This window comes from Rattus rattus, chromosome 3 (assembly GCF_011064425.1).
Source record: "Rattus rattus isolate New Zealand chromosome 3, Rrattus_CSIRO_v1, whole genome shotgun sequence".
Lineage (NCBI taxonomy): Eukaryota > Metazoa > Chordata > Mammalia > Rodentia > Muridae > Rattus > Rattus rattus.
In genome coordinates this window covers 95660582-95688526 of record NC_046156.1, presented here as the reverse complement: position 1 = coordinate 95688526, position 27945 = coordinate 95660582, and the positions used below count along the sequence as shown (strand labels likewise).

General features: G+C 41.1%; 2 protein-coding genes across 11 annotated transcripts in view; one reads left to right on the top strand and one right to left on the bottom strand.

Moving 5' to 3' along the window:
* The window catches only part of Med12l (mediator complex subunit 12L), a 320796-nt gene that overhangs the window by 219986 nt on the left and 72865 nt on the right, over window positions 1-27945 (top strand). For 9 of the 10 annotated variants that reach the window (XM_032898341.1, XM_032898340.1, XM_032898338.1 and 6 more), the window contains 9 exons: window positions 10460-10607; window positions 15229-15347; window positions 15903-16046; window positions 17629-17792; window positions 20577-20708; window positions 24764-24991; window positions 25599-25740; window positions 27091-27211; window positions 27577-27678. In XM_032898341.1, coding sequence (XP_032754232.1) covers window positions 10460-10607; window positions 15229-15347; window positions 15903-16046; window positions 17629-17792; window positions 20577-20708; window positions 24764-24991; window positions 25599-25740; window positions 27091-27211; window positions 27577-27678 — 1300 coding nt within the window. The remainder of the gene's footprint in view (window positions 1-10459; window positions 10608-15228; window positions 15348-15902; window positions 16047-17628; window positions 17793-20576; window positions 20709-24763; window positions 24992-25598; window positions 25741-27090; window positions 27212-27576; window positions 27679-27945) is intronic. The other variant, XM_032898334.1, reaches the window with a different exon arrangement.
* On the bottom strand, window positions 566-4423 carry P2ry12 (purinergic receptor P2Y12). The gene is made up of 2 exons (XM_032898343.1): window positions 4203-4423; window positions 566-2503 (listed from the first exon to the last, which is right to left on the bottom strand). Exon 2 carries the CDS (start codon window positions 2497-2499, stop codon window positions 1456-1458), a length of 1044 nt encoding a protein of 347 aa, XP_032754234.1. The 5' UTR covers window positions 2500-2503; window positions 4203-4423; the 3' UTR covers window positions 566-1455.

The window sequence follows — 27945 nt, the reverse complement described above, 5'->3', positions numbered from 1 at the left end:
GATGCCACGCTAAGGGTTACATCAATTACTTGTGCTGGGTTTGGAAAAAGCATTATTGAGGTTCAGCCAACTTTCCTCTACTATAATTTACCCTCTTCATTTCTTGTGCATGACATTTAGATGCTAGTATTTAGGCCATCTTCTGTTGGAAACTACCTTCTAAGGAGCATTAATAACTCAAAGTAATGATTTGAACTTCCACACGTTGGACATTATGCTTATATTAAAGCTATCAAGTATGACCCCTGTTTGGTCTTACTGCTTATATGCATAAACTGAAGTTTCACACCATACCCAATAAATATACATCAGTTCTGCATTGATAGCTAATCAAAATAAAATAAAAGTACCACCTATGAAACATGAATTCTGACTGCGTGCTTTGCTCCTTTATCATCCCATGAGGACTTACGCACTTGATGCGACTTTGCTGAAGAAACTGCAGAATAATATGAAGCTGTACTGGCCACCACTCTTATATATATTTTACTGTTTAATCGCGGAGAAGAAGGTTGAACCATTGTATCTAATAGTTTTGAGTGAAGAAATTTCAACAAAATGATACAGAATGAATGCCTTTTAATATTATACACATGATTATGAACAGGTAATCTCAAGTATTCAATCACTTTCTTATTGGTAGACGTGATACGTGATTTGGTAATTATAGTTACTTATGTTTTCTTACTAAGAAGTGTTCTTTTCAGTCAAGCAGCAGGCATTTCCAAAGCTAGTTAGTAGATGAGTACCAACAATGGCACTGTACCCAGTAAACTCAAGACTCTTAGTAAAATGATTTCTCTAGTGTTAAGGAAGTAGTCATTTTTTAAAAAAATATTAGAACGTTACGAAAGTTTACTCTCGTTAAGTTAATGATTTTATTCATTATGTCCATTCTTCATGGTAAGACACACCTTTTAAACATCTACCATCAGAATGTGAGTTTATAATAATTCAGGCCTTATCCAATGATTTCATTTGACTAAGTCTCTGGTTTTGTCCTTGTCCTTGTTATGAATGGGAAGTTGGTAATTGCTGTGCTTGATGTATCAGATCAAACATAGTTTCTCATTTATTACAGAAATAATATTGCGGTTGGTAATGTATTTTAAAATGACAGTGGATATTATGTTTCATGTTGCTAATTTTGTAGAAACCAGGTAAATCATTAATTTTTTTTTTTTTTTGTGGTTTTGCCTTCAGTATAGCAATGGGATATGGTTTATTTTACTATACACATGCAGGTGAGGATTTTATCTATCTATCTAGTATATATATATATGTATATATATATATATATATCAAAAATAGATAAAAATTATTTCCTTAATTTATTGCTTATTTAAAGAGTCATAACTTGGCTTCTTTTTAGAGACTGTTAATATATTTGTGTGGTGATTTCCTTGGAGGAGTCTGGACACTAAAGACTGAAGCAACCCCCCCCCCCGTAACATTCTACATTGGGGTCTCCTCGCTTGGGTCCCCACCTTCCTGTCCTTTTTTCTTATTTGCCCCGGATGTTGATGTAGAATTTGAGCACCTTAGCATGCTCATCAAGGAATTTCTGAAAGACTTGCAAAGAAAGAAATAGATGAATGGATCAAGGCAGGCGTTCAAGGACGTCAGCCACAGGGTGCTCTCCTTCACGTAGAACAGAGTTTTCTCAGCACTGCAGTCAAAGACGGCCCGTGTCTGGCTCAGGGTGTAGGGAATCCGTGCAAAGTGGAAGGGAACGAAGCAAATGAAGAACACAGCAATGATGATGAAAACCTTGATGTTCACCCTTTTCTTGGGAGCTTTGGCTGAACCCCTCGTTCTGACATAGGACCTATAGAGCTCTTTTGTAATGAGGCTGTAACAAACAATAACAATTAAAAAATTAATCCAGAAAATGACTTGGCAGATGTAATTGACTATCTCGTGCCAGACCAGACCAAACTCCGACTTCAAGAAAGAACATTTTGTTATGTCCTTATCTTTTGGCCTCCTGTTGGTGAGAATCATGTTAGGTAGTGACAGCAGGAACATGAAGGCCCAGATGGCAACAGAAAGAATCTTCGCACCCAAGAGATTGCTGGGGCTGGAAGTTTTAAATGGCCTGGTGGTCTTCAGGTAGCGGTCAATGGTTATCAATCCGAGGAACGAGATACTGATGTACATTGTGAAGTAAAACGTGACTGAAGTGACTTGGCACACCAGGGTTCTCAGGTGCCCGGCTCCCAGTTTGGCATCACTGAGAATTTTGAATGGAAAAGTTAGGATCATAAGAAGATCAGAGATGACCGTGTTCTTAAGAAAAATGATGAAGTTGGATTTACTGCGGATCTGAAAGAAAATCCTCATCGCCAAGCTGTTCGTGATGAGCCCAGCAAAAAACAGGACAGTGTAGAGCAATGGGAAGAGAACCTGGGTGATCTTGTAGTCTCTGCTGCACAGGGTGCTCGTCCCAGGAATGGAGGTGGTGTTGGCGGAGGTGGCGTTGGCACCAGGCACCTCCATGGTCCTGTCACAGAGAGAGGGAGGGTGAATTCCATTTAGTCACAGGTCATTTCTTTGGTTATACATAAGTTTTAGAAGTACAGCCTTGCTTTAAGCTTGAGTTTTCTTATCTTCCCTGTGGCAGTTAGTAGGCATGGATACACAACTGTATCCCTGAGTATTCCATCTACACAAGTATTCCATGTCTAGCAACATGAGATGAGGTGAAGTGCGTTGTTGGATGTCACGGGAGCCTTGCACTTGTTTTGGTTGACGGTTGAATTTTGCAGCACTGTCATGTCAGGCCTCCTGTTATGTGTTCTGACAGGTGCCCTAGAGATGTTTTGGCTATTTCCCCAGTGCGTTCTTTTGGATGCTAAGTAGCCCTGTGTGTCTGTTTACAGTTGCCTTTCCTTCTCCGCCCACATTCCTGCTTTCCTTCTTTAGCATCACTGGTGCATTCAATCGAGAAGGGATTAATTCTGAGTTAGAATTATCAATGGAAAAGTTCAAAGAAATTGGTATGAAATCACTGTTGGGAAATGTATTCATATAGTAGGTAGTAGATTGTAGAAAATAATAATCCAAATAATTTCCCTGTGTATTGGGAAATATTTCTACCCATGTTCAGCCATGCAGTAAAATATTAGCCTCAAGGAGACTCGTGACTTAGAGAACTTTTAGCCCATGTATTTGTCATTTTTGACTCGTTCATTACATTTGAAGTGTGTACATGTCTTTCGGATATCATTCGGTGTGAATCCTAAATAGTAATGATGAGGATGATGATGCAGGCAGCAGCTTTGGCGCCTGTGATCATTACTTGACGTTGCCCAAAACATCCAGAGCCTCATTCCCAGCACGCTTAATGGTGGCTAAAATAAAATAGCAGAGACTGGTCCTTGTCTGATTGCCTAGGGTATCACATAACAGGCAACTTAAGGAATAGGGGCAGTTGACTTGACTGTCTTGTATCTAACTTGAAATTTAAGATGAAATTTAAAACTTTTCAAATTCCCATTAAATAAATAAAATGATTTTTCCCAAAGCGGGATTCCTTATATTTAAATATACAGCTTGAAAACCTTACAAAAGTCTCATGGAAGATTTAACATGATACATGAAGATAGGACATGTTCCCTTCTAATGCCAATGGAAGCCTTTAGTTACTGAAAATGACACGGTTAAGAATACCACCAGAAGTATGAGCTCAGCTCTCAGCCCCTCACTCGATACCTCAGAGCGACTGAGTTCCCCACTGAGTTCAGCGCTCTTTGCAACAGCCAGTTCCTTTTCTTTACTCATTCCTGGATCGTTCTGACCATTCTATCTTAGGAACGCACACTGTGTACGTAGGTAAATCATGCAACAACTTTCTCGATGTTGGGAATTTTCATTCCTGTTGTCTATATTTAATTCTCATTTTAGAGTCAAAGCATCAACATTTTTCCATGCTTAACATATTTTAATTGAAGTCACCACTGAGACTTGTATTTTAGTTTAATTAATTTAGTGTCACTCCAAAGATATGCTTCTGGTTTTATTGATTCCTGTATAAGGCTTTCAATTTCAAGAACAAACTTGGGAAATTATATACATATACACACATACATATATATATATATACACATATATATGTGTATATATAATTATATTTAATTAATTATATCTATAATTATTTCAAAATATAAGTATATTTCTGTCAAATGCTAATATAATATTACCTGGTTATTCTGTTGACTCGGAAGGAAATGAGTGTCTCTGGTAATACTAGTTAGTAGAACTTGCAGACTGGCATCTGGTGCTTTCCTCTCAGTGACTTGGTTTCGTTGCCAAAGCCCTCTGTGGTAGAGAATCTGCTGAGTTTTCAGTAATATAATGTTGAGTGTTCTAAAGAGAGAGAAAGGGAGAGGGGAAGAAAGCACACCTTCCATGCAGGCTTGGAGCAGTGCAGACTCTGTCTGTGGAGAGAGGAAGAAGGCACCCCCCAGTAGATTACCTTCCATGAATATTCAGAGCTCTGCAGACTCCGAGTCTGTCTCTTTTTCGGACTTCTCCTTTTATTTCATGGAAAATAGTGAGGCAAAGGTGGCCGAGAAGTCGTCTTTTAAAAAAGCAACTTAAGATACTGTGGGGTTTTTTCTAAAACTTAGAATAGAATCATTAAGGCGGAGGGGTTTTGTTTGTTTGGTTGGTTGGTTTTGACTATTTTCCATGTAAATAAATGATAAATCCAAGTTGGAAGGAAGTCTTCTAAATGTGTTCCCAGAGATGATTACAGGCCGCTCTCCCAGATGGCTGTTCACCCGAAAGCGTACTATGCACCAAGTGGACGATGTGTCACTGTCTAACCAGTAATTCTATTATCTCAGAGTCTGTGCTCCCTTGGGGAGGGGAGACTTCTGCTTCTCGTTTTATCCTAGTTCATAATGTCATTATTTGCAATCTGGGTTTGATTATCATCTTTGTGGGTAAAACAGCATCATCCCATTATAAATTATTAGATTCCCAAATGACATTAGGAAAGAAAGCAGTTGCATCCATTGCCAGCTGATTGCATGAAACAGCCTTCATGGTTTTCGTGAACAGAACTTAAATAATGGACAGTGTTTCTTTAGGATTGAGTTTGTGGGTATAGGTAATATCGACCTAAATCACCTTGGTATCGCTATTATATGCAGTCTTTAACTTTTAAATGAAAATGGCAAGAGATACACTTGGGGTGAAATTGTAGGATACATTTGTCGCTGCCTTATATTTGTATAAATATTTCTGGCCCTGTTTTTGGAGAAAAAGCACATGCCTTTTGCAAGAGCACAATATTTCCAACTGAAATGACTGAAAGCAACAGACCACCTGAGTAGGTGCTTCTGCTAGGAACAGAGATTCCGTTTATTTTGAGTTTTGTGTGTAGACTTGTTAAATCAACTTAATGGTGTGTTACAGCAGCTCAGTATCACTTGAGCATTTGTTTAAAATGTGCATCTAGGGGCTTCTGACTAGTTTCTGTGAACCAGAAACCGCCTTCCTTCCATGTGATGCCCAGGTACAATAAAGAGTGGTAACCACTGAATTAAATGGACATTGGACTTTCATTGTCGCTAAAATATGAAGGCAAGCTATTGATCTCATTCCCTTTAGCAACATTCAGTTACATTCTGGCTATAATATTTCCATCACCTAGAAAGAAGGTGGTTTGATTTTAAACTTTTTGGAAAGTTTATATGGTTGTTTTACCTTTGAATATAAACAAAGCCAGTTAAACTTATTTGTTGGTTTAGGTATCTGAAATACTCTTTTAGAAATAATTTACTTTTATTTAATGTGCATTGGTGTTTTCCCTGCATGGATGTTGTGTGAAGGGGTCAGATGCTCTACAACTGGAGTTCTGATATTTCTGAGCTGCCATCTGGGTGCTGGGAATTGAACCCGGGTCCTCCGGAACAGCAGCCAGTGTTCTTGACTGCTGAGCCAAAAGTCCAGCCCCTGAAATATTTTTAAAAGGAGCTTTTGGCTTCAAAATAATAATTGACAGCATTTGATTTCTTATACTGCAATGAAATAGCCTGCTTTTATTATATTAGTCATACTCATTTTATCATCAGTGTTTGAATGAAGGAAATTTAGTAGAACAGCCAGAGTAATTGGAGGCCCTATCCAAAGCTACGTCGTCTGGTCCAGAGCCACCCAGGTCTGAGACCATCCCCATGCCACCTCTGTAGTCTCGTTCCCCTTCAGGGCCCAGGACTGACGACTGAATGACACATGAAGTGGCTGCACTCCATTTTGATCAAATAAACACTATAATTGCCTTTATACAAAATTCTAAATTCTGTGAAATTTATATTTCGGAGATCTCTGTTGAAACAAGTCTGAAGGGAAATTTATAGATTACTTTCAGTGAATCAGTCTACCACATTAAAAGAAAATCAATTCAAGATTTCTAAGTCTTTCTTACTGAGAATATGCATATATTTTTCAAATTCCTAAAACATTCTCAGTAGGTATTTGAAGAATAAAAAGAAAGAACTTTGACCGAAGCCAATTCTCATCTTTTCTGAGAATTGAAGTGACAACCACAAACACCTCTCTCTGAACTTCTCACATTTTCTCATTGGGGGACAATTGCCAGTTTTCCCCTTGACCACCATGAAAGCGACTAAAATCTTTAGATGGAAAGCGTCTCATCCTAAACCTCTGTGTTATCATATAGCATAGTTAGTTGGGCACACCATCCTCCATCTGTCAGTAGGCATCATCATCACACGTGATTTTTAATTATATTATTGAATATAATATAATATTTTCTAACCAAGATAATTTGGAAAATTGAGCAGAAATTTTATTTCAAATGGTTAATTATTTTACCAAATCCATTGAAGATAAATAATACCTTTGTTCATCTGAAACGTATTTAACTCTTCTATCATTACTCTAAGCCCAAAAGCCCATTCCTTGGAGTGCACGTGGTCCTTGTACTTCTAGGCTTCAGCAGGAGAATGAGGATGCAATTAGACATTTGATCGTCATTTTTATCATTTTTATATCAATGATCTTTTATGGAGGATACTTTATTCGTGTAGCTTAGCTTTATTGGTCATAGTAATTTAAATTATATGAACTATAGCTTTCAAAAATAAACCATTGGACACTGGGAATACTTAGGAAGAAGAAGGCTGTGTCTTGTAATTCAAATATCTGCTGACATTTCCTTTGCTTGAAAGAAGAGAAGTAGTGTAGCATAGACTCCATGCTACCGGAGAACAGATATTTCCTTCAAAAATATGTTATCTCTTTTCTTGATTTATGAAAAAGGGTACTACCATTTAAGGGCAGTTACCAAAAAAAAAGAAGTTGACAGTTGTTTTTGTCCTGGTGACATAGCTTTTCACCTTGTGTATGCTCGTACACCCTTCCAGCACAAGGCTAACTATAAAACATTGGTCTGAGTTATTTCTTGAACAAAATAATGTGGTAATAGTGAGATCCAGCAGAGAGAGGTCATGTCCCAAGGCACGCTTTTAATAATTTGTTTTACTAATTTCTATTTGAAGATGTAAGTCTTGCCTTTTTGTTCATTCATTCATGTATATAATGTATACATTATTCATGTAGTACAAGAAATTGGACCCAGATCCTACCGGATGCTTGACAAATGCTCTAACGCCACCCTTTACTCTCTGTCTCTAAGTCTTCATTCTTATGGGTTGGATCTCACTGCTTTGCTGACAGTGAGGTAGGTCACTGTGCTCCATTTACCTCTACTTGGCCCCTACTGGATCGTTGGTTGATGGTCCCTATTGCTGTCTCTCCCAGCCTCATTTCTAGGCCTTGCACGGGTGGAGCAGCTTAGTAAGGGAAGAAGCACACGTAAGCATCATTGAATGACTTGCTCATACTCTTTACTACCTCCGCTACCGACCTACTATCCTTATAGGAGTGGAGGGTCTGCACTTCTCTCAGAACTCAGTGGTCTCTCCCTGCCTCACTTCGGACCTATATTAGTTCCACATCACACCAAATGCATATTAACTATACCTTTTCATGTTCTCTTCTCCAACTTTTTCAAAGTGGCTCAATGGAACCCAGAGAGATGCATGTTCACTCAGTGGACCCTGATATCTGACCCTTCTCTCCTCCAAGTGCCTCTGAAATTCTACTTTCTGTTCCTCATCCCCACAACTAAGAATTAGTTCACCACAAAGACATGAACTTTCTTCCTGCCCCTCACTTCTTCAGCCTTCTTAGGACTTGAGCAGAGCCTAGTTGTTTGCTACAAAACAATGATTTTGTCTTCTTCCCTTCTGTCTTTTGTCCATGTGTTAGTTCCTTACTCTCCTGGCTCGCTTTGTGCTTGGTGTGCTTATCAGCTTGGTGCTTACACAAGAGAATAAGAGGGGGCTCAGGAACACAGCCATTTATGCCTGCCACTCCTTCCCCAATAACCTAGGAAATCAATGGATTATGTCTGATGAATGCTCCAAACTTTTCTTCCTCTTGCTAGTCCCCGTGTGCTGTGGCCACTGATGGGGTCATAACAGTGTACCTGCAGACAGATGTCGGTCATTGAAATCATGCCTTTTCGATGGCAAGAAGGGTATGAGCAAGCATATGGGAGATGTCGATCAATGCAAAACAATGTGGACTCTGGATGCATGTGAAAGAGCGAGAGTCTAGAATTTGAGGAGTGAGCATCCTATATGTATACTGTACTCTTGGGCATCGAGTGTTTTGTTATGTCTGCTTATTCTCACAAATCCTTAACTGGAAGGTGGCAGCACAACTGTTTTCAGAAGAGGAATCTGAGACTAGGAACTAGGCTTATTACCCAGGATTATGGAGTTGTTGAGTACCATGAGTAGGATCAATTCCAAAGCTCTTTCTATCCTAAGCATGGTACACGATGGCACTGGGGCTGTCTTGAGTTGTTATTGGTACTTGGATCTTTTATCTCTCACCATCCCTGTTTGGATCTCTGTAGTTCTCTGTAGACACTTGCACATTAAGAATTAGCAGAGGGGCATAGAAAGATAAGTCAACAGGATATGCAAATATGTGTGTGTGTGTGTGTGTGTGTGTGTGTGTGTGTGTGTGTGTGTGTGTGTGTGTGTGTGTGTGTGTGTTTTTTCAGTACTGTATAAAAAAAAAAAGGAGGGCTGGAGAGATGGCTCAGCGGTTAAGAGCACCCGACTACTCTTCCAGAGGTCCTGAGTTCAATTCCCAGCAACCACATGGTGGCTCACAACCATCTGTAAAGGGATCCGATGCCCTCTTCTGGTGTATCTGAAGACAGCTACAGTGTACTTATATATAATAAAAGAATAAAAAAAAATAAAAATAAAAGGAGTATAACTGAATTTCAGCCTGAGGGCACATGTGTACTCAAGGGGGGGGGGTGCTGACAGAATTGGAGAGTGAGCATGGTTCTTACTCAGCTGCAGAAGCGTGGAACTTGTTACTGTGTGCACAGAACACACAGAGTTGTCACTGCGGCTTCCCCTCTTCTGAAGGGTTAGTTTGACTGTTGCAGCCATCACTAATGATGAACACAGGCAATCCATGTCCTCTGGCAGGAATTCTTTAGGATAAAAGGTGATGCCTTTTAGTGTGTTACACAAAGAGTGGCAAAGCGGGGGAGGGGGGCACACTGAAAGGTCCAATTGGAAAATAAGTAACTCTGCTTAAAATACGGAAAGCAAAAGATGACCGGGAGAAGTTATCATTGAAAGGTTTGAGCCAGTCGTGAGTGAGGGTCTGCCTTGGCTACTTACATTTGGCTAAAGGTAAATTGAGCTCTGTGTCGGATTCCTGTTTATTACTCAGGTAATTTATTTTCTCACAAGGGAAAATATATTTCTTGAATTCCCAGTGATTATTAGAGGAGGCGGGGGTCTAAAACATAGCGCGAACATCTCTGATTCTGAATTCCTAGCCCACTTAACTCACGCCTAGTGGTCTCAACACTTTGTTTTTTGTCATCTGGAAATAAATACTAATATATCTTACACAGTCATGTTGAAGTAAGTGTCCTGCATTTTTCTTCTGAAGGTGCTTGAAGGTCCTAGCAAGATTTTTTTTTCCTCTAAATATGAAATATACATTATATCTAAGATGCAATATATCTAAGACGACGCTCACCAAGGAAATGACATTTTTCCTTAAGGACATAGTATCATCCTCTTACACCGTGTTCAAATTTAGATGACAACAACAACAACAACAAAAATCTTCCAACAGCTAGAACTTACTCTGTAGGGTACGCCCACATCAAGTGCTTCAGGTCGGCTGGCACCTTACTATTTTACTTTAGCATGTTCCAAACTGGAAAAACGGGCGGTGCCGCTGGTGGAGCTGAGCCGCAGAGCAGGTAGACACCACCCGGCAAGCAGGCATGGAGAGGTTGTGACTTAGTGTGTGTCAAGAGTATAAAACGTGCCCCCAGCCCTGCAAACTGGCTTCAGAGGCTATTGCTGTTTTTCAGGATGAATCTTCAAGTCATGAATGTAACCAGCGCACAATCCTTCTCTACGGAGTCGGGAAAGAGCGTGACGAAGCCAGGCATCAGCTGAAGAAGATTACCAAAGATATCCTCAAAATCCTGAACAAGAAGAGCACCACAGAATCAGGGGGTAAGGAGCCTCGGTGCCCTGGCTCCCATTGTGTTTGCCTGTGCTCCCAGTTCTCGCAGGCCTTATCAGAGTGCTCCCTGTCACTGTCCCCAGCGTTTCCTCTCTTGAGTGACTGTCACACGGAAATATGAATAGGCACATCCCGTCCTAAGGCCTTGCATTCATTAATAGCACCGTTTCTGTTAACTGGCCACCTTCTGTAGGGAGATGCGGGTAAGATTTGTACTTTGTGATCTGTGGGCCAGGTTTCCCTGTTCTTTTCGAATAGTTTTTTTTTTTTTTCCCCCCCACCAGAGCTTGGTCCTTGCATTATGTCATCGCATTGCATAATTTGAGTCCTATAATTATCTACTTCATACTTAATTACTCCTTCTAAGGTTTACGTCATTTCATAGTCATGGTTTAAAACATGGCATCATTTCTACTGTAGCACCACCGCTGCTCTCTCCCTCCCTAACGTGTCAGTCATACAAAGGAGGAAAGGGTTGCGTTTCCCCCTGTCCACAGCTGGCTTTCCTACTTGAGTAGGAACCCCTAGGAACCTTTCCTTTTTTTTTTTTTTTTTTTTTTTTTCAATGACTTCAACAGGATACATTCCTAGGGCTTGCTTGTGTAAACCAGATTTTCCCTAAAAGTGGAAACAATTGAAATTTTTTCTGCCATCATCATGCACAGCACGCACGGCAGTGGGGGCTGCCAGGCTGTGTTTCAGCCTGTTTTTCTGGAACGCCAACGTCTTCCAGATGGGCTTTTGAGAACACAGTGGGGAAGTTGCCCTCATGTGATCTCCATCCCTGGCTCCCCCCCTTTGCCTGTTTAAGACCTTCAGATACACCAGCCAGCGCCACAAGAAACAACCCAAGGCCCAGAAAGGGAAACGAAACTGTCTTTTGTTGGCTGCTTCTTGTTGAGCTAGAAAAAGAAACTGCTCTGTCTAAGAAAACTCTCGTTGTGCTGTTTTGCTCTGCCCAGAGAAAACAGGAAATGAGTTGGGATAGAAGATTGACGATGGAAGGCTCACCAGTAGCTAGCCAAGGGCATTGGAAGCGGCTTTCGGCAGAGTTGAAATGGGTGGGAGGTGCTGATGCCTATAAGAGGCACGGTCACGCTTAATTTATCTAAATTACTGTAGAGGGCCTTTGCAGATTTCTGAAATTTATGGTGGAGAAAGACCAAAGGAAGTTGGAAGGGGAAAGAAGCAGTCTTGCTGTCAGGCTTCCTTCCTTCCTTCCTCCCTTCCAGTTTTGCTTAAATGCCAGACTAGTCTGTTCTTTGTGCCAACCGCTTAAGTAGACATTCTTCCATATGGACTACAAAAGAGAGATTCACTGCTCAGGATTTCAAAGTATCAGTCACATAAACACCACTTCAAACTGGTATCTTCCTCTGTTTAATTTCAGCTACAGCGCTCAGCCACTTGGTAAACAGTCTTCATTTTAAGTTATTATTTAGACTTTGTTTATATACAAGAAGTTAGCCAACTATACTTGAGGCCAAAGGAAATTTGTACACACACACACACACACACACACACACACACACACACACACACACACACACACACCCCTCTACTCAGCAATCTGAAGATTGGAAAGGGAAAAACTAAACAATCCCTTAGACTAGCATATATTTTGTTATTGGGAAAACAAAAATTAGATTTTTGAAGAACATTTGAGGACACTTAAGGAACTAGCCAGGCTTCCCCTTGGGGATTCGTAACAGGAAGACTGCTGTTAATGTTTTGTCTTTCACATTGGGTCTTCTATTTTCCAGGCAGGCTGGAATTTGAGGGATTGCCCTGAACGTCTCTTCCTCCTGCTTCTGCCTTCCATATGCTAGGATTATGAGCTCACACCACCACGCCTCTGTGTGCTGCTAGAGGTTGAACTCAGGCCTATGCTGGGCAGTCTGCTGACTGAGCTACCTCTGACCCCCTAACTTAAAGCTTAAACAATCTTTCTAGTTAAACGGCCAAATTTCATGACAGTTTTACCATAACATTTTTTTTATTTATTTTTTTTTATTTTTTTTATTTTTTCAGAGCTGAGGACTGAACCCAGGGCCTTGCGCTTCCTAGGCAAGCGCTCTACCACTGAGCTAAATCCCCAACCCCCAGTTTTACCATAACATTACTAAAAAGCCGACACTTTCAAAATTCAAAGGCTTAAAATCTTAATGTAAAAAAATTAAGTATTGAAAGAGCAATGATGCAGGTCAGGAAAACTTCTCTATATTAAGGCGTATTGTTATTTGTGCAGGAGGCATGGAAATCTTTCATTTCCAACTGCTACAAAATACCAGTATTTTTCTTTCAAGATTACAAGACTCAGTTATATCTTTGCAGTTGAGCCTTTTATGACTTTCCATGCAACAGTAATGGAACCTGTTTGCACAGATGAGCAAAGAAAAATGCACTTGGGAATTCTGAGCGAGGCCCACTTCCTCAAGTCTTCTGTGTTTTGATCCCAAGGGAGACTAAATTCATGATCACTGCACATAAGACAATAGGTCTGATCCCTTCGGTTTTGGAGCAGTGATGCTAGGGAATTGAAAACTAAATCAGAACTTGGATATCTCAAATATGCTTATGATAAGACCAGCGAGAGATGGCCTCATCCCATGTTTAACTTGTGCTCATGAGACTAGATACCCGAAAGAGAAGGTGGTCTAATTAATTTGCCAGCCCTTATTGGTATCCTCATTGGTCGAATTTGACAGAAGTGAGCTTTTGTCAAGTGCGTTACCAGCACTTCTCTAATGGATGTGAGCGTGGATGGTGGGTGCAAGGGTCAGAAAGCAAACTCAAGCGTCATTCTTCTGGTGTCCTCCACTGTGTTGTTTGCATCTTGAAACATGGCCTTTTATTGGCTCGTAACTCAGTGAGGCTGTGTGAGCTGTCCCGTGTGTGCCTCCCCTGGTCTGTGACTGCAGGCAGGTATCATCACTTCCAGCGTGTTTTTAACATGGGTTCTGGAATCTGCACTCAGCCTCACGCTTGCAGGGCAAGCCGTTTGCTCACTGTGCTGCCCCAATGCCAGCTCATCTTACTGTTGTCTATTCTGGTATCACCATCCATTGCAGCAAGCTGAAACGTGACAATCCACTTTGGTTTTGTATCTGACTTACTGTTCAAAGGAAATTCCCCTTTTGATGTGGAGAAGCTTGGAATCTTGCTGACTTCATATGCCTTCATCAGTGAAATTAGAAACATTTGTTTTCTAAACTAACAATTCCCACATGAGGCTGAGTCTCAGCCCTCCCTCTAACAGTGCTTTGGAAGTCCTGTAACCCTACCATTACTTCTCATTTCTAAATTTGTCTTTGTATGTGCATTGATGCAATCTTGTTTCTAGAGACTTTAATTTTGCTCTTAGTTGTTAAGAAAGCCGGAGGTCCCCAAATAAGCAAAATTGTAAATAAAAAGGCTTATATTTAACTGATTTATAAAAATACAGAGGTGAGTCTAAAAGTCAGTGAAATGCCTCAGAAGGCAGTCCCTTCCCACCAAGCCTCATCACCTGAATTTGATTTCTGGAGGAGAGAAACTCCTTCAAAGTTTTCTTTGGCTTCCCCAATAATTCATATTTTTAAAAAGCCTATAACATGTCCTGTTTAGTCATAGTGGGGCTTGGTGTTTCCCACCCCACCATGGCAGTTCATTATTGTACGTTTAAAGTCACTTAAAGATAAACACTTATAAAGACACTTTATGATAGCCAGAGTCAATTCATTATTTGCAAGAATCGATAAATAATGGCATATATTCACATATCGGAATAATGCATGTGAGAATTATTAACATTTAGTGCACATTAAAATTACCTAAGTAACGAGCCAGTCTTAAAACATAATGCAGAGTTGAAAGTTTCCACCCACCCAAGATGGAAGCTCTCCAAACCTTTGTCCCCTCGGGGAGGGAGAAGAGATTAGAGTCGGGTAGGTGGGCTTTGGAGGTATTATTTCATGGTTTGGATCTCATTCTGTTTGTGAACATGCATAGGGTATATGTTGCTTTTGTCTATGCCATACTTCAGTAAAAGTACTCATAAAAAGCCGGGACCGGGAGGTAACTCAGTAACCTTCCAGGATCCACATAAAAATACCTGGGCGTGATGGAGCATGGCTGTAATACCAGTGCTGTGGAGGCGTGGGAACGGGCACGCCGCGGAGGCGTGGCGCTGCGGGGGTGTGGCTATAGAGAGGTTGCGGAGGCGTGGTTACAGGCACAGTGGAGGTGTGGGTAGAGGCACATGGTGGAGGTGTGGGAGGCGTGTCGCTGCTGTGGAGGCGTGGGTAAAGGCAGACCCCTTGTGTTCCTTAGCCAGCCAGACTAGCTTTATTGTTGCATTTTGGCCAGCCAGAGACTCTGTCTTAGAGTACAATTTGAAAAGGTAAACTCCAATGGTGATATCACCTGAAGGAAGACACCAGATGTTCTCCTCTGGCCTCCATACTCACGTGTACAAACAAGTGAGCATGTGCAGGCACACACGTGCGCGCGCACACACACACGCGCGCGCGCGCGCGCGCGCGCACACACACACACACACACATCGAAGAATATTTAAAAATATGAAGAGATTGATTTAAACGGAAAGTGACACACCTCATCTTTCTTTAGTTGGGGACGAAGGACAGAAAGCCAGGAAGAACAAACAGGAAGTTTTTCCAACCCCGGAAAACGTGTTCACGAAACTCCAGCTCCTCTCCTACTTTGATCAGCATCAAGTAACATCTCAGGTATCCACTGAAGGCTGTTTGTCACACGTTTTGAATATTCCCACTTCCTTAAAAGCTCAAGCTTCTAGTCTTGATTTTTATAAATGACCCATATAGACTTGGAAGCGTATCAAGCTTCATCTCTGACTGTCAGGTTGTTTCCTTCCACACCTGTTTATGTAAGTATTTTTGCTTTAGTATAACTAGCAGTACATAAAGGTAACTGCTAATGAACTTATTATATGGTATTCTGACCCAACATCACCACTGTTAAAGGAGAAATCTTTTGATGATTTAATTAATATACTGTGAAACTGAGAGGAAATCCATTGTTATTCAGTTAACATATATCAGTGTCTGATGATTGACACTTTTGGGTGCTTTCCCTTTGGGCTCGCGAGTATAGAGATTATATTGAAATTTTCAAATGATGTCCGCGAGAATGCTGCAGAAATACTCATTTCTAAGTAGAACCACAGGGATTGGTATGTGTTCCTGTAAACCTGGAGTCGTATGGCCCACTGAAGCCTCACCGGGCCCCGTGGTTGTGCGGCCCCCTTGCTTTTGTTTGAGCAGATCTCCAACAATGTGCTGGAGCAGATCACGAGCTTTGCCTCTGGAACTTCCTATCACCTCCCTCTGGCTCACCACATCCAGCTCATCTTTGATCTCATGGAGCCGGCGCTCAACATCAACGGGCTGATCGACTTCGCGATCCAGGTGTCCACACAGTACCGTGCCGTGCGCACTGCTGAGAAAGCAAGCCAGCAGACACTAGAGATGTTTCTTGTTTCTTTATCATTTTCATTTGTTGATTTAAAGACCGGGATGTCACTGTATTGGTGCCTCCATCTGAAGTGAGCACCCTTAGCCCCTGAGTACCTAAGGCTACAAACTCGTGACCGGCTTACACGTACTTAAGAAGCATTTCTTTAGGTTTACTTTATGTGCATGGGAGTCTTGCCTGCACATGTGCACTGTGTGTGTGTCTGTGGGATTCAGAAGGGGGCATTGGCTCTCTCGGAAGAGGAGTTAGGGATGCTTAATGAGATGTCACCTGGGTACTGGGTACGAAGCATGGGTCCTCTGAAAGACCAGCTAGCTCTATTTAATTACTAAGTCCTCTTTTAAGCCCCTTATTTTTTTAACTTGCATAAATATGTAAAAAATGTAGTTTTACGGGGGACCATCTGAGGCCTCAAAACATGTATACATTATGTATATTCTTATAGCAAGTTGACATACCTGTGTCCTCAAACTTCTTGATGGTAGAAACTGTCAGAGTCCTTCCCCCTAATTTTACCAGTTACAGTGCATCCTGGTACCTGTAACCACCCTGCCATATCACAGCACATGAGGGTGTCCTGTTCTTATTTAATTGAACCTAGTCCCCATTGATTATCTTTTCCTAATCACTTCTCTGCCCCAACTCTCTTTGGCCTCTTGGAACTTCTTGCCTTTGAACATGTGCCAGCTCCATTACATTAAAACTATCTTAAGCTCTTAGCATATTTTAAAGTGTTTGAGACATTTTGAGTGAATGGTTCTCCGGTTGAGCTCTAATGGGTGCTAGTAATATACCTTTCATTTAAAACTTGCAGGATTATTTTTAGTTGTTGGTTGTCTTGATTTTTGAATCCTTTTTATTTTGTTTTGGGAATAATGAAGTAGTATATTCTCTGTAGTAGAATTAATCAGTGAAAAACATAAATGATTTCTAAAATACTCCTTATACTTTCATTTGTCCCACTGTAGTTACACATTACACACACTTTAGTTCATTTATTCCCTGCGTTAATAAGTAGACATTAGGCTTCATTTTTTTTCTATTGTATCATTGCTCCAAGCTTTATACATAGGAAAGTAGTTTTTATAGTTATTAATTGTGTTGCATTCAAGGGAAGAAAAACAAGGAAGTACAACAGTGAAAAAAAAAGGAAAAAGAAAGAAAAAGAAGCAAAGAATGAAAAGAAAAAATAAAGAATTTTTTTTTTTTTTTTTTTTTTTTTTTTTTAAAGACTAGTTCACGGCTTTGGACTATCAGAAAGCTTTGGTAACTATTTCAGCACTGATTATGCCTGGTTGTGTACATGTGGGTGTCTAGACAGACTATTTGTTTAAATTAGTAAAGGCTTAAAAGTAAGTGCCAGCAAAAGCTAGTGTGCTGCTTTCTGATGCTGTAGCATAGAGAGTATGTGCACCAGTGGTTCACTGACCGGTTTTCCTGTTTGTCCCCCTCCCTCTCCTTCACCCCCTCCTCCCCTCTCCCCTCTTCCACCTCCCACCTTCACTTCTGCCACAGTTACTGAATGAACTGAGCGTGGTGGAAGCAGAGCTGCTCCTGAAGTCGTCTAGCCTGGCCGGAAACTACACCACAGGACTGTGTGTCTGCATCGTGGCAGTTCTCAGGCGGTACCATAGTTGCCTGATTCTAAATCCGGATCAGACAGCCCAGGTGTTTGAAGGGTGGGTATATAAGGAGAGCTGTTATTGCTGGGTTTTTTCCTAATATTGAAAGGTAGAATTCACAGTTCCTTTAGGAGGAAAATCCTTCTGAGTCCTAAAAAGCATTTTTGTTTAGATGGTTGGCTTGAAGTTGTTTGGATACCATTCATCCAACATCTCAGATGTCTTAATAAATATTCAGTGAGAATGTACGTCTCTGGTGACAGTTAGCTAGGCTCTGGTCTATGAGTATAGCAGAATATCATTAGGAATCATTTTATTCACTGTTTTTCCCCAGTTGTGTTTGGTTCTGTCCTAGGTCTCTGGGCTATCCAACCTCTGGTTCCTGGTCACCCAGGCAGTTCAGGTGTTGGCTTCTCATAGAGTGGGTCTTAAGCTGGACCCCTCGTTGGTTGCCCACTACCAAAAGTTCTGTGCCACCTTTACTCCAGCACATCTTACAGGCTGGACAAATTGTAGGTGGAAGATTTGTGGCTGGATTGGTGTCCCAGTCCTGCCACTGGACGCCTTGCCTGGTTACAAAAGATGGCCAGTTCAGGCTCCATATCCTCTATTACTAGGAGTCTTTGCTAAGTTCTCCCTTGTAGATTCCAGGGAGTTTCCATGCTAGATTTCTACCTTGCCCCTCTATGCGCCCCCCCCCCCCCATTTACAGTTCTCTTTCTTGTTACTCTTTCCCAGTACTCCATCCTCAACACCTGGTCCCTCCGGTTCCCGGGCCCATCTACCTTCAGTCTACCTGTAAAATCTATTCTATTTCCCCTGCACAGGGAGATCCATGTGTCCCTTCTTGTTACTTAACCTCTCTGCGTCTGTGGGTTGCAGCATGTCTTTTAATTTACACCTAATATCCACTTATAAGTGAGTGCAGATCTCAGTAGGACAAAACAGCAGCCGACAGAATAGGAAAAGATTTTTCACCAACTCTATATCTGACAGAGGGCTAATATTCAAAATATATAAAGAACTCAAGAAACTAAACATCAGCAAACCAAATAATCCAGTTTAAAAAGTGAGATGCAGATCTAAACAGAATTTTCAACAGGGGAATCTCAAGTGTTCAACATCCGTTGAAGGTAAATGCAAATCAGAATGACCCAGAGATTCTATCTAACACCTGTCAGAATCGCTACATAAAAAACACAAGTGGGGCTGGGGATTTAGCTCAGTGGTAGAGCGCTTACCTAGGAAGCGCAAGGCCCTGGGTTCGGTCCCCAGCTCCGAAAAAAAGAACAAAAAAAAAAAAAAAAAAAAAAACCACAAGTGGTGGCTCATGCTGGTGAGGATGTGGAGCAAGGGGAGCATTCCTCCACTGCTGGTGGGAACGCAAACTTATACAGCTACTATGGAAATCACCATGGTAGTTTCTCAGAATCTACTTCAAGACCCAGCTATACCACTCCTGGGCATATGCCCAAAAGATGCTCCATCTTACCACAAGGACACTTGCTCCACTATGTTCATTGTGGCTTTCTTTATAGTAGCCAGAAACTGGAAACAACCTAGATGTCCCTTAACCAAAGACTAGTAGTAGGCAAGAAAATATGGTACATTTACACAGTAAAAGGTTACTTAGCTGTTAGGGGGAAAATCATATTATAAAAATGGCAGGCAAATGGATGGAACAACAGCAGCAAAAACTAATCATCCTGAGTGAGGTAACACAGACCCAGAAAGACACACATAGCATGTTACCCTCCTTTAGAATCACCAGATGGCCCCATCAGGTGGTATTCCTTCAGACTACCTGGGATACTGCATAGTCGCTCCTTACTTTACTGGCATCCGTCTCTGATGCTAAGAATGCCTATCCCTAATGGGCCTGAACACTGTAGACTACCATCTCTTGATTTCTCTAGTCTTCTGAATGGTGGAGAGTGGTTCACTTTCTCTGTTCAGGTTACTTTGCCTAATAGCCTTTGTGCAGTGATGCTGGTGAGATGGAGAATTATTACTAAACTCCTTTTAGAGTCTCAGCCATTGGTAACACTATGGGTGACATTTTATGTGGAGTCCTGTGCCAGATGCAGGGTGGCAGAGGTAGAGTCAGACACATGTGTGAATGGAGCACAGGTGTTGCCTCCTATGCCATACTCACAGCCCTGTTCTATAGACCGAGGAGTCCATGGATTTGAATGGAGGAAAATGGCTGTGGTGTTGGTATTCTTGAAAGGAAGGCATTATTATAAAGGATGCCTCTAAAGAGAATGGATTTCCATCTTTTTTACATAAGAAAGCCAAGATAAATTTGTCTGCAGTTAGTATAAACAAGATGAATGGGATTCCAAACCACAGATTCCTCAAGTTCACCAGATTTCCTGCACTGAAGAATTGTTTCTTTCCAAGCTAGTAAACAATCTTTGCCAACTGAATTTGTGAAACTTTGTATTGACTTAAACTTCCCTGTCTACGCTTCCCCATTTTCCTGCAATCTTTGCCAACTGATTGAATTTGTGAAACTTTGTATTGACTTACACTTCCCTACCTAGCCTCTCCTTTTTGTCAGCTACAGCAGCTTAAGGGATGGAGTTTCAATTGTTAATCATAGTATGGAGAATTCATTTCATTACATATGTTTCTTTTAAGTGATGTTTCATTTTTAAACATTGCTAGTATTTGGTAACAAAAATTGATATGTAATAACTGCATATTTTTAAGAGCAATCAGGTTTCTTTTTATGTCTGATACATATTTCTAAGTACTAGGTAGACAGTAAAGACTTTATTACTTACTCACATACTCATATCCAGACATGGCTTTTCATTCCTATATTTCTGTTCTCAGGTTATGTGGTGTGGTGAAACATGTTGTCAACCCTTCAGAATGTTCTTCTCCTGAAAGATGTATCTTGGCCTACCTCTATGACCTCTATGTATCTTGCAGCCACCTCAGAAGTAAATTTGGAGACCTTTTTAGGTGAGCAGGAAAAAGTAAAAAAGCAAGACAAAGCAAAACAAACAACAAGAAGACAACTAGACATGATCACACCTCCGTTTGTTAACGGTCCCATTGCTATTTATATCCTGTGTACTAACATACGCCAATAAGTGTTTGATTCGAGACTCAATTAGACAGATACTAAAATACTTAGTGACAATGAGTAAGGGTATGTGATGGCAAGATGATTTTAGTATATAGATAGCAGTGATTTTAGGTGATGAGCTATACACCACCCCTCAAAGTGTCTCTTACTTAAGATTTCTCATTCTTTTAGAAGTTTTAAATAAACCGTATTGAAGTCATGATAAAAATCTGATATATGCTTATATTTTGGTTTAAAGTAGAATTTAAAATTTAAAAGTCTCACAATGCTTTTGTTCATGTCTTCTTTGTTCCCATTTCACCTTTATAGAAGGCTTTTTGTGCTGCTTTGACTTCCGCATGCTTTCTGCATTGCAAAGTTGCAAATCTTCCTCCTTCCTAGTGATTTGTTAAGGTCTTAATTTTATACCACCTCCCAACCTGGTTTTTTAAAATTTATTTCTCTTTTCTTTTTTAAGATTGCTTTAGTCTTTAGCAGATCATTTCCTCATGCATGGACGAGCTTTTAATGGAAGGCTAGCAATTCTCTAAATATCATTTAGCCAACACTAATTAAAAGCGGTTATTCGCATGGCCTGTTTTACTCATGAGGTACAGTGTGATAAATCCTGATGCTCATGGCATGACACAGGAGTACCTGCGCTGATTAGGAGACAGTGCTATCAAATATGAAGTTGCTTGTTATTAAGACTCTCGATGGCAACCATTCTCCTGCCAAGAATTTTTCTCCTGTCAATTAGTTGTGTTGCTTGAGGAACATTTTTTTAAACAATCCCAAAAGTTTTTAATGTAATAAACTTTGCACTTTTATCTTCTCATAACTCTGACTCAGAGTTTATGCTGAATTAATTTTTGCAGAAGTTAGGGCCTCCTGTTAGTGCTCCTTGCTGTTCGTGTAACTATGGTTACAGTTTCTTGAGTGAAAACATTCTGTATTTTGCCTTTGCTTTCGCCTCACTTGGAACATTCTTGCAGAGCTCTTTGCAAGCTTGCTTCTTCCTTTGTGTCTCTACTCTCTTAATTGTCGGTTAGAAGTCCCCAGTTCCTTTCATCTGTTGCTTAGCATTGGGTGTGCCCGATATTAAGTGCCTGTTGGGGAATTTCAGAAGGAAATAATGTGGCAGTGAGGATCCAGAAGACGAGTCAGTAATGGTTTTTTCTGCTCCTCGTTGCTCTGTGTTCAGTTTGCTTAGAAATGCTGTGAGCTCTGACTTCCATGAATGGGTCACATTTGACCTCTCTTCAATACCCCGGTCATTGCCGTCACAGCCAGCTCTTGCTTGGACCAACCTGCAGAGTCCTTCTCATTGGCTTCACTGCCTTTACCAGATTCTCTGTAGCATATTCTCAGCACATCTGCTAAAGTGACTCAAACAAGGATGCCTGAGAGGTATCTATGGTTATCATCTATGCAGTATAAAACTCACAGCTCTGATCTCGCCTTTGAGATCTTTTGGCTTCCATCTTTCTTCTGTTCATTTCCTGAAGTATATTCTCTCCTGTCCCCAGACACTTCCTTCTGGTCCTCACACCTGGAACCGTCTCCTTGCTGCTTCTCTTCCCTTCCTTATGGTTCTCTTCCCCAGTGTGGTGCCTATGCCTTGTTACACAGCATCTGCGGCCCTGCTCGCTGACAACCTTGTGTTCAAGGGCAATGCATTCTCAGTCAGTCCTTCTGCAAACCCTCAGTATTGGCTGCTCTACATACATTATACATTTACTTATGGTTTGGCTCCTGTCTAGGATGCAAATCTCCTGAGCGCTTATACTATTCTCTCTATTTTGCCCCAAAATTTTGAAAATACGATAACACTTAGCAGGCAATATTGCATTTTACACAAAAATATATGCCTGTACTACGGTTACACTGTTGCACTAGTGTTAGCCAAAGATGAGTTGTGTTAATGAATAAAACTGAGGAAATGTTAACATTTGGTTTAAATTAGTCATTTGTAAAATATTTGAATGAGTCTCCGGAAACTTTTCAAGGGAATGAAATAACAGTAAAAATGCTTCATTTTCTTCTCTTGCTGCATTTTGAATTTTCAGTTTACGTTTCTCAAAGATAGTTTTTTTTTTTTTTTTTTCAACAGCGCTGGTTTTAATTATTCCTGCAGCTTAGTACCAGGTGGGCTAAGTGAGTTCATTAGGTGCACAGGTTTTATTTTTACGTGATTGTCAGTGGACGAAGGTGCTCTTACCACCAGGACAGTAGCCATCACAGATACGGAGTGCGCAGTCTTCAAGAACAAACAGAAAAGGAATGCAGCTCTCTGGAAGTAGTGTGGAGTCAGAGGTCTGTTTGGAGGTTAGGAATCACATTTACAAAGAAGCTACAAGTGCAGGGAGATTTCCGTTAGTACAATAGAAATAAAAAGTTGTAACAGTCTTTTCTAAAACACTAAAGTTGTGTAGGGAGGAAATTTGGGGCAAGCATAGCAGTAACCATATCTCCTGCTGCTTGAGCTTGTGTGCCACAAAACTGTGCTTTTTTTTTTTTTTTCCAATAAAGTTTTGAATTGTCATTATCCAGGGAGGTAGAGTGAGTTTCCTTAGCCACAAATGATTGTTCCTGATCATTTTTGACATATGCCGAAGCTGGGATCTAAAACAAGTTTTCTGACCTCAAGGCATGTGTTGCTTTCATTAGTGTACCAGGTTTTCCTGAGACACACAGGTACAGAGGGAACATGCCTGAGTTTTTGGCTCAGCTCCCCATGTGTAGGCAGCAGGGAGTGGGAAGAATGAGAGAACACTCTCACTGGCAGCCAGCATCTTATCAAAACAGAGAAGCTCCTCCTGAGAAGCTCGATGAAGAAGATAAGGAGTCCAGAAAGGAAAGGCGCCGAGACTCGGAGTTTGGAGAAGTTAGGATGTCAGGCACAGAGGCTCCTCAGAGAAGTCTGAGTTTGAAAGCAGGGTGGAATAGATCTCAGAACTTTAGAAGGAAACGAGGAAAAGCCTCTGTGGTTTAGTAGACCTGTGTGTGTGTCACCCTAGAAACAGAACCTTCGTCTGTCAGCCAGGATTTGGGTCCAAAAGATTGCGCTACATGGTAGAGCTCTTGAGTAGGAAAAGGTGCTGCTGCGGATTTACCATGCGCAGCAGGAGTTCCTGTGCAGTCACACCATGCTTGCCTCTTCTGCAGAGAAGCCCTGGAAACTACATTCCAGTTCTCTCCTATTTCCAGCATTCCCTGTCTGTTCAGATGTTGCCCACTGAAAATACTCAGTTCTTAAAACATTGCTTGTTTCACAGGAAGACTTGAAAGAAAGGGTCCTGCCCCCCCAGCTAGGTGGGAACTTACAGCCCTCGCCATTTTCAAGTGCTGGGTTGATAGGTGAATGATGCCCAACTCTTACACTTTTTTCCTGTTGCTGAGAAACATACTTTTTTTTTTAAGGCATGTTGTAACAGTTTGTTCGCACTACAGAATGTATTATCTGCATTCTCCTTGGATAACGTAAGGCGCCCTGATGCCAGTTTTACCTCCCCTTGGCACAGTGGCTATTACTAGGCATACTACACCCAAAGGAATAGGGTTTATGGTTTACAGTTAGAATTAGAACACTGAGTTTTTCCTCGTGTGCGATTGTCTCCATTTTTTTTTTTCTTGATTGGCTCCATTTTTATTTTTAGGTTATAGCATTTCACAACTACTCTCAAGAGAGAAACAGTTGTTAGAAAATACGTTGTTGTTGTTTTTTTGTTTGTTTGTTTCCATCTGTGAATTCAAAAACTCTTCATGAAGCGATAGCTGTGTATCAGATATCGTGTTGCTCACAAAGGTTTGGGTGTTAATAATGGCAGGATGCAGACGGTCTAGGAAAGTCTTAGAGTAGTTGCCACTTAACACGTCTGTAGGTGAAGTGATTTTCTTGGTGGTTTTGTTCTTTTTCCCTTTTATAACTGTTTTTTCCTAACCTTAGTAGTGCCTGTTCAAAAGTAAAGCAGACCATTTATAATAACGTAATGCCTGCAAACTCCAACTTACGCTGGGACCCGGACTTCATGATGGATTTTATTGAGAATCCCTCAGCAAGAAGCATCAATTATTCCATGCTGGGCAAGGTCCTCAATGACAATGCTGCCAATCGGTACAGCTTTGTGTGCAACACCCTCATGAATGTGTGCATGGGACACCAGGATGCCGGCCGGTGAGCTGCTCTACCCTGAATCGTCAGTGCTCAAGACGCGCCCCTTTGGGGTTTCTTTAGTAATTTCTGATTCTACAGCACTATGTCCTAATTAAATACTTAGCCCGAGAAATCATGGCCTTGGGGTTCTTGGTTTGGCTGTGGATTTTTTTTTTTTAATTATTGGTAATCCATTTTGAAAACAGTATACAGTTTTAAAGACAACACTGTATTTTGATAATAAACTGTACTTGGGCCTAGTATGATTACTACATAACCATTACATAATGTCTTTAACTATTTATCCTCGTGGTAGTCAGATCGTGACTGACTCCAGGATCTTGCACATGGAACATCCCCAGCCTTTTGTCCTTAACTTATGGTTCATATGAAATGTAAAATCATATACAGGGTTTATTCATAGAATCAGAAGTGTGCTAATTCGCTTCGTGTATTTATATGTTTCTGTGTATAACTGTACCTTGTATTTATACAAAGGGATATTTATTATATTCTAAATCTGAGCGATGATTAATGATAATGAAATATGTATTCAATGAGGAAGCCCTGTGTAATCATTCCTCATTTGTACCAATTCACTTTCTGTTATCTTCTTTTATTTTTCTAGGATAAATGACATAGCCAATTTCTCCTCCGAGCTAACTGCTTGCTGTACAGTTCTGAGTTCGGAGTGGCTGGGGGTTCTGAAGGCTCTTTGTTGTTCCTCAAATCATGTGTGGGGGTTTAATGACGTCCTCTGCACTGTGGATGTAAGTTTTCTCAATTTCTCAATAATTAATTCATTAGTTTAATCTTTTACTGCTTAATTAAACTGAAACACAGCGGCATATTTTTCTATTTCCAAAACTGATGACATTACCATGAATTAAATAAACTTAAAAAAAAAATAGAAGTAACAGAAGAAATTCCAGTGTGTTCCCTGTTGCCTGGTTTCCAGCAGCTAAAATTTTTAAATGTGAATGGTATCAACAGCTTCATTCTTCCCAGTGTGGATCCCTCAGCACAGTACATAAGACATTTCATACATGAAAGAAGCAGCAAATATTTAAGTCTAAGTATGCAGATTTTGTTGTTTTGAGTAACAGAGTCCACCTGTAGCCTCGGGATAGTCAATAGTCTCAGACTGTGCCAGTAGAGTGATGGAATGATTGCCCGGATCATGTACCATGACTTCCTGGTTCTCCGTGTTGCACCCATGATATATATGATATATGCCTTACACATCTCTGTGGATACTCTATCCATCTATGCCTATATCATTTCTTGGGGTGATCTTTGTCAGAGATCTGTTACTGAAGAAACTTGGCCTTTGTAAAGCTGAGGGCTTATTCCTGTCTCTGCCGCTTCAGTGCGGAGTAGACAGGCCTGCCTCCTTATCTGTAAAATACGTTAGTAATGGTCTGCTTTTCCATAGCAACGAAGACCTAAGTTATTCTTCTCTGAAATCTGTATTTGTGGCCGGCTGAACCAATCACTAGGAAGCTTGCTACTGTAGCGGTTGTGTTCTCTTTGTATTTTCTTCCAATATTTTGTGAGATCTGGAGTGTTGAGATTTCACCTTAGCTGAATTAATTTCTCTCCCCTTCCCTTCTCTCATCTTTCCTTTTTAAATTTAGCAGCCTATTGAAAACTTTCAGAGTTCTTTTAAAATGAATTCTCTCGCATTAAAATAATGTGTTAGTCATGTCAGGAAAGAAGGCTCAAGTGTTAGTTAGAGGGTCATGTTTTCCTCCCAGGGGAGGCTTCCCCTTCTGCTTCCTGCCTTTCCCATAAATGGCTGTATTCCGTTGGCAAGCATTGATTATGATACCCCTTATAGTAGCCTCTCGATTTTGCTCTTTCGTTGCTGTTTTCTCAGTTGCAGGCACATGCAACTGACAGGTTAAAGGCCAACGTCTCCCTAGAGCGTTAGGATATGAGTAAACTTGCTTTGCCTTATTGTAGCCATAGGCCTAAGAAGATAATCGCAGGTCACTTCCCTCTGACGGTTCATATGGAGATTTGAGATCTTATGGGTACTGGCATTCTCTTACATAGTGGTCTTTGGTACTGCATCCAAGGATGCTGGGCATTAAAACCTGTCCATGTTTTTCTTAAAGGTGAGTGACCTTTCATTCCACGACTCATTAGCCACTTTCATTGCTATCCTGATAGCACGACAGTGTTTCTCCCTGGAAGATGTCGTGCAACACGTCGCACTCCCCTCTCTCCTGGCGGCAGGTAAGATGGTCCTGAGCTGTGTGTGTTATTGTTTGCTGGTTGGTAGTCATGTGTGACCACCGAAGCACAGGGAAAGGGCCATTTTTGAGGATGTGTGCGTTGTGGGTGCCATGGTACCCGAAAGAGATGGTCGAGCGTCGGTAGCTGTTTACGTGGAGTAGCATGGAACTTCGTGACAGGAAACTGCCATTGCTTTGTACGAGGTTTAAGGCAGCGTGAGGGCTCCCCAGAGAGATATAACTAATGACCTTACTAAACAGAAGGGCTATTTAATGTATTTCAGAAAGTTTTGTATTAGCAAGCAAAGCCTGTGGGTGGAACCTGTGAGGAAGCTTGTTTTTAAAACCTCCTCCTCCTCTTTGCAGCTTGTGGAGATGCGGATGCAGAGCCCGGGGCAAGGATGACCTGCCGCCTCCTGCTTCACCTCTTCCGAGCCCCCCAGGCCTGCTTTTTCCCTCAGGCCACAGGTGAGCTGACTCCAGGAGAACGCTCTGCTCTGCCTTGGGGTTTATTTGACTCCTTCAGTTCTACTGTGACCCAGTGAGCTGTCCAGTTTGTAATTTCCTCCCCGATTTTCATGGGCTTGATCTGCAGATGATGGAGGGGTGAGATCATGCCACTCAGAGGGCTGTCAACACCTTTCATGATGTAATGTGAGGATATATTGGGAAATAAAAATGAGGAATTAATAAACAATAAAAATGCCTGGGCTCTTAGGAAATACCGTGCTGGTG

Coding starts and splice junctions, on each gene's coding strand:
- P2ry12 (XM_032898343.1), bottom strand. CDS start 2,499: ATGGAGGTGCCTGGTGCCAACGCCACCTCCGCCAACACCACCTCCATT.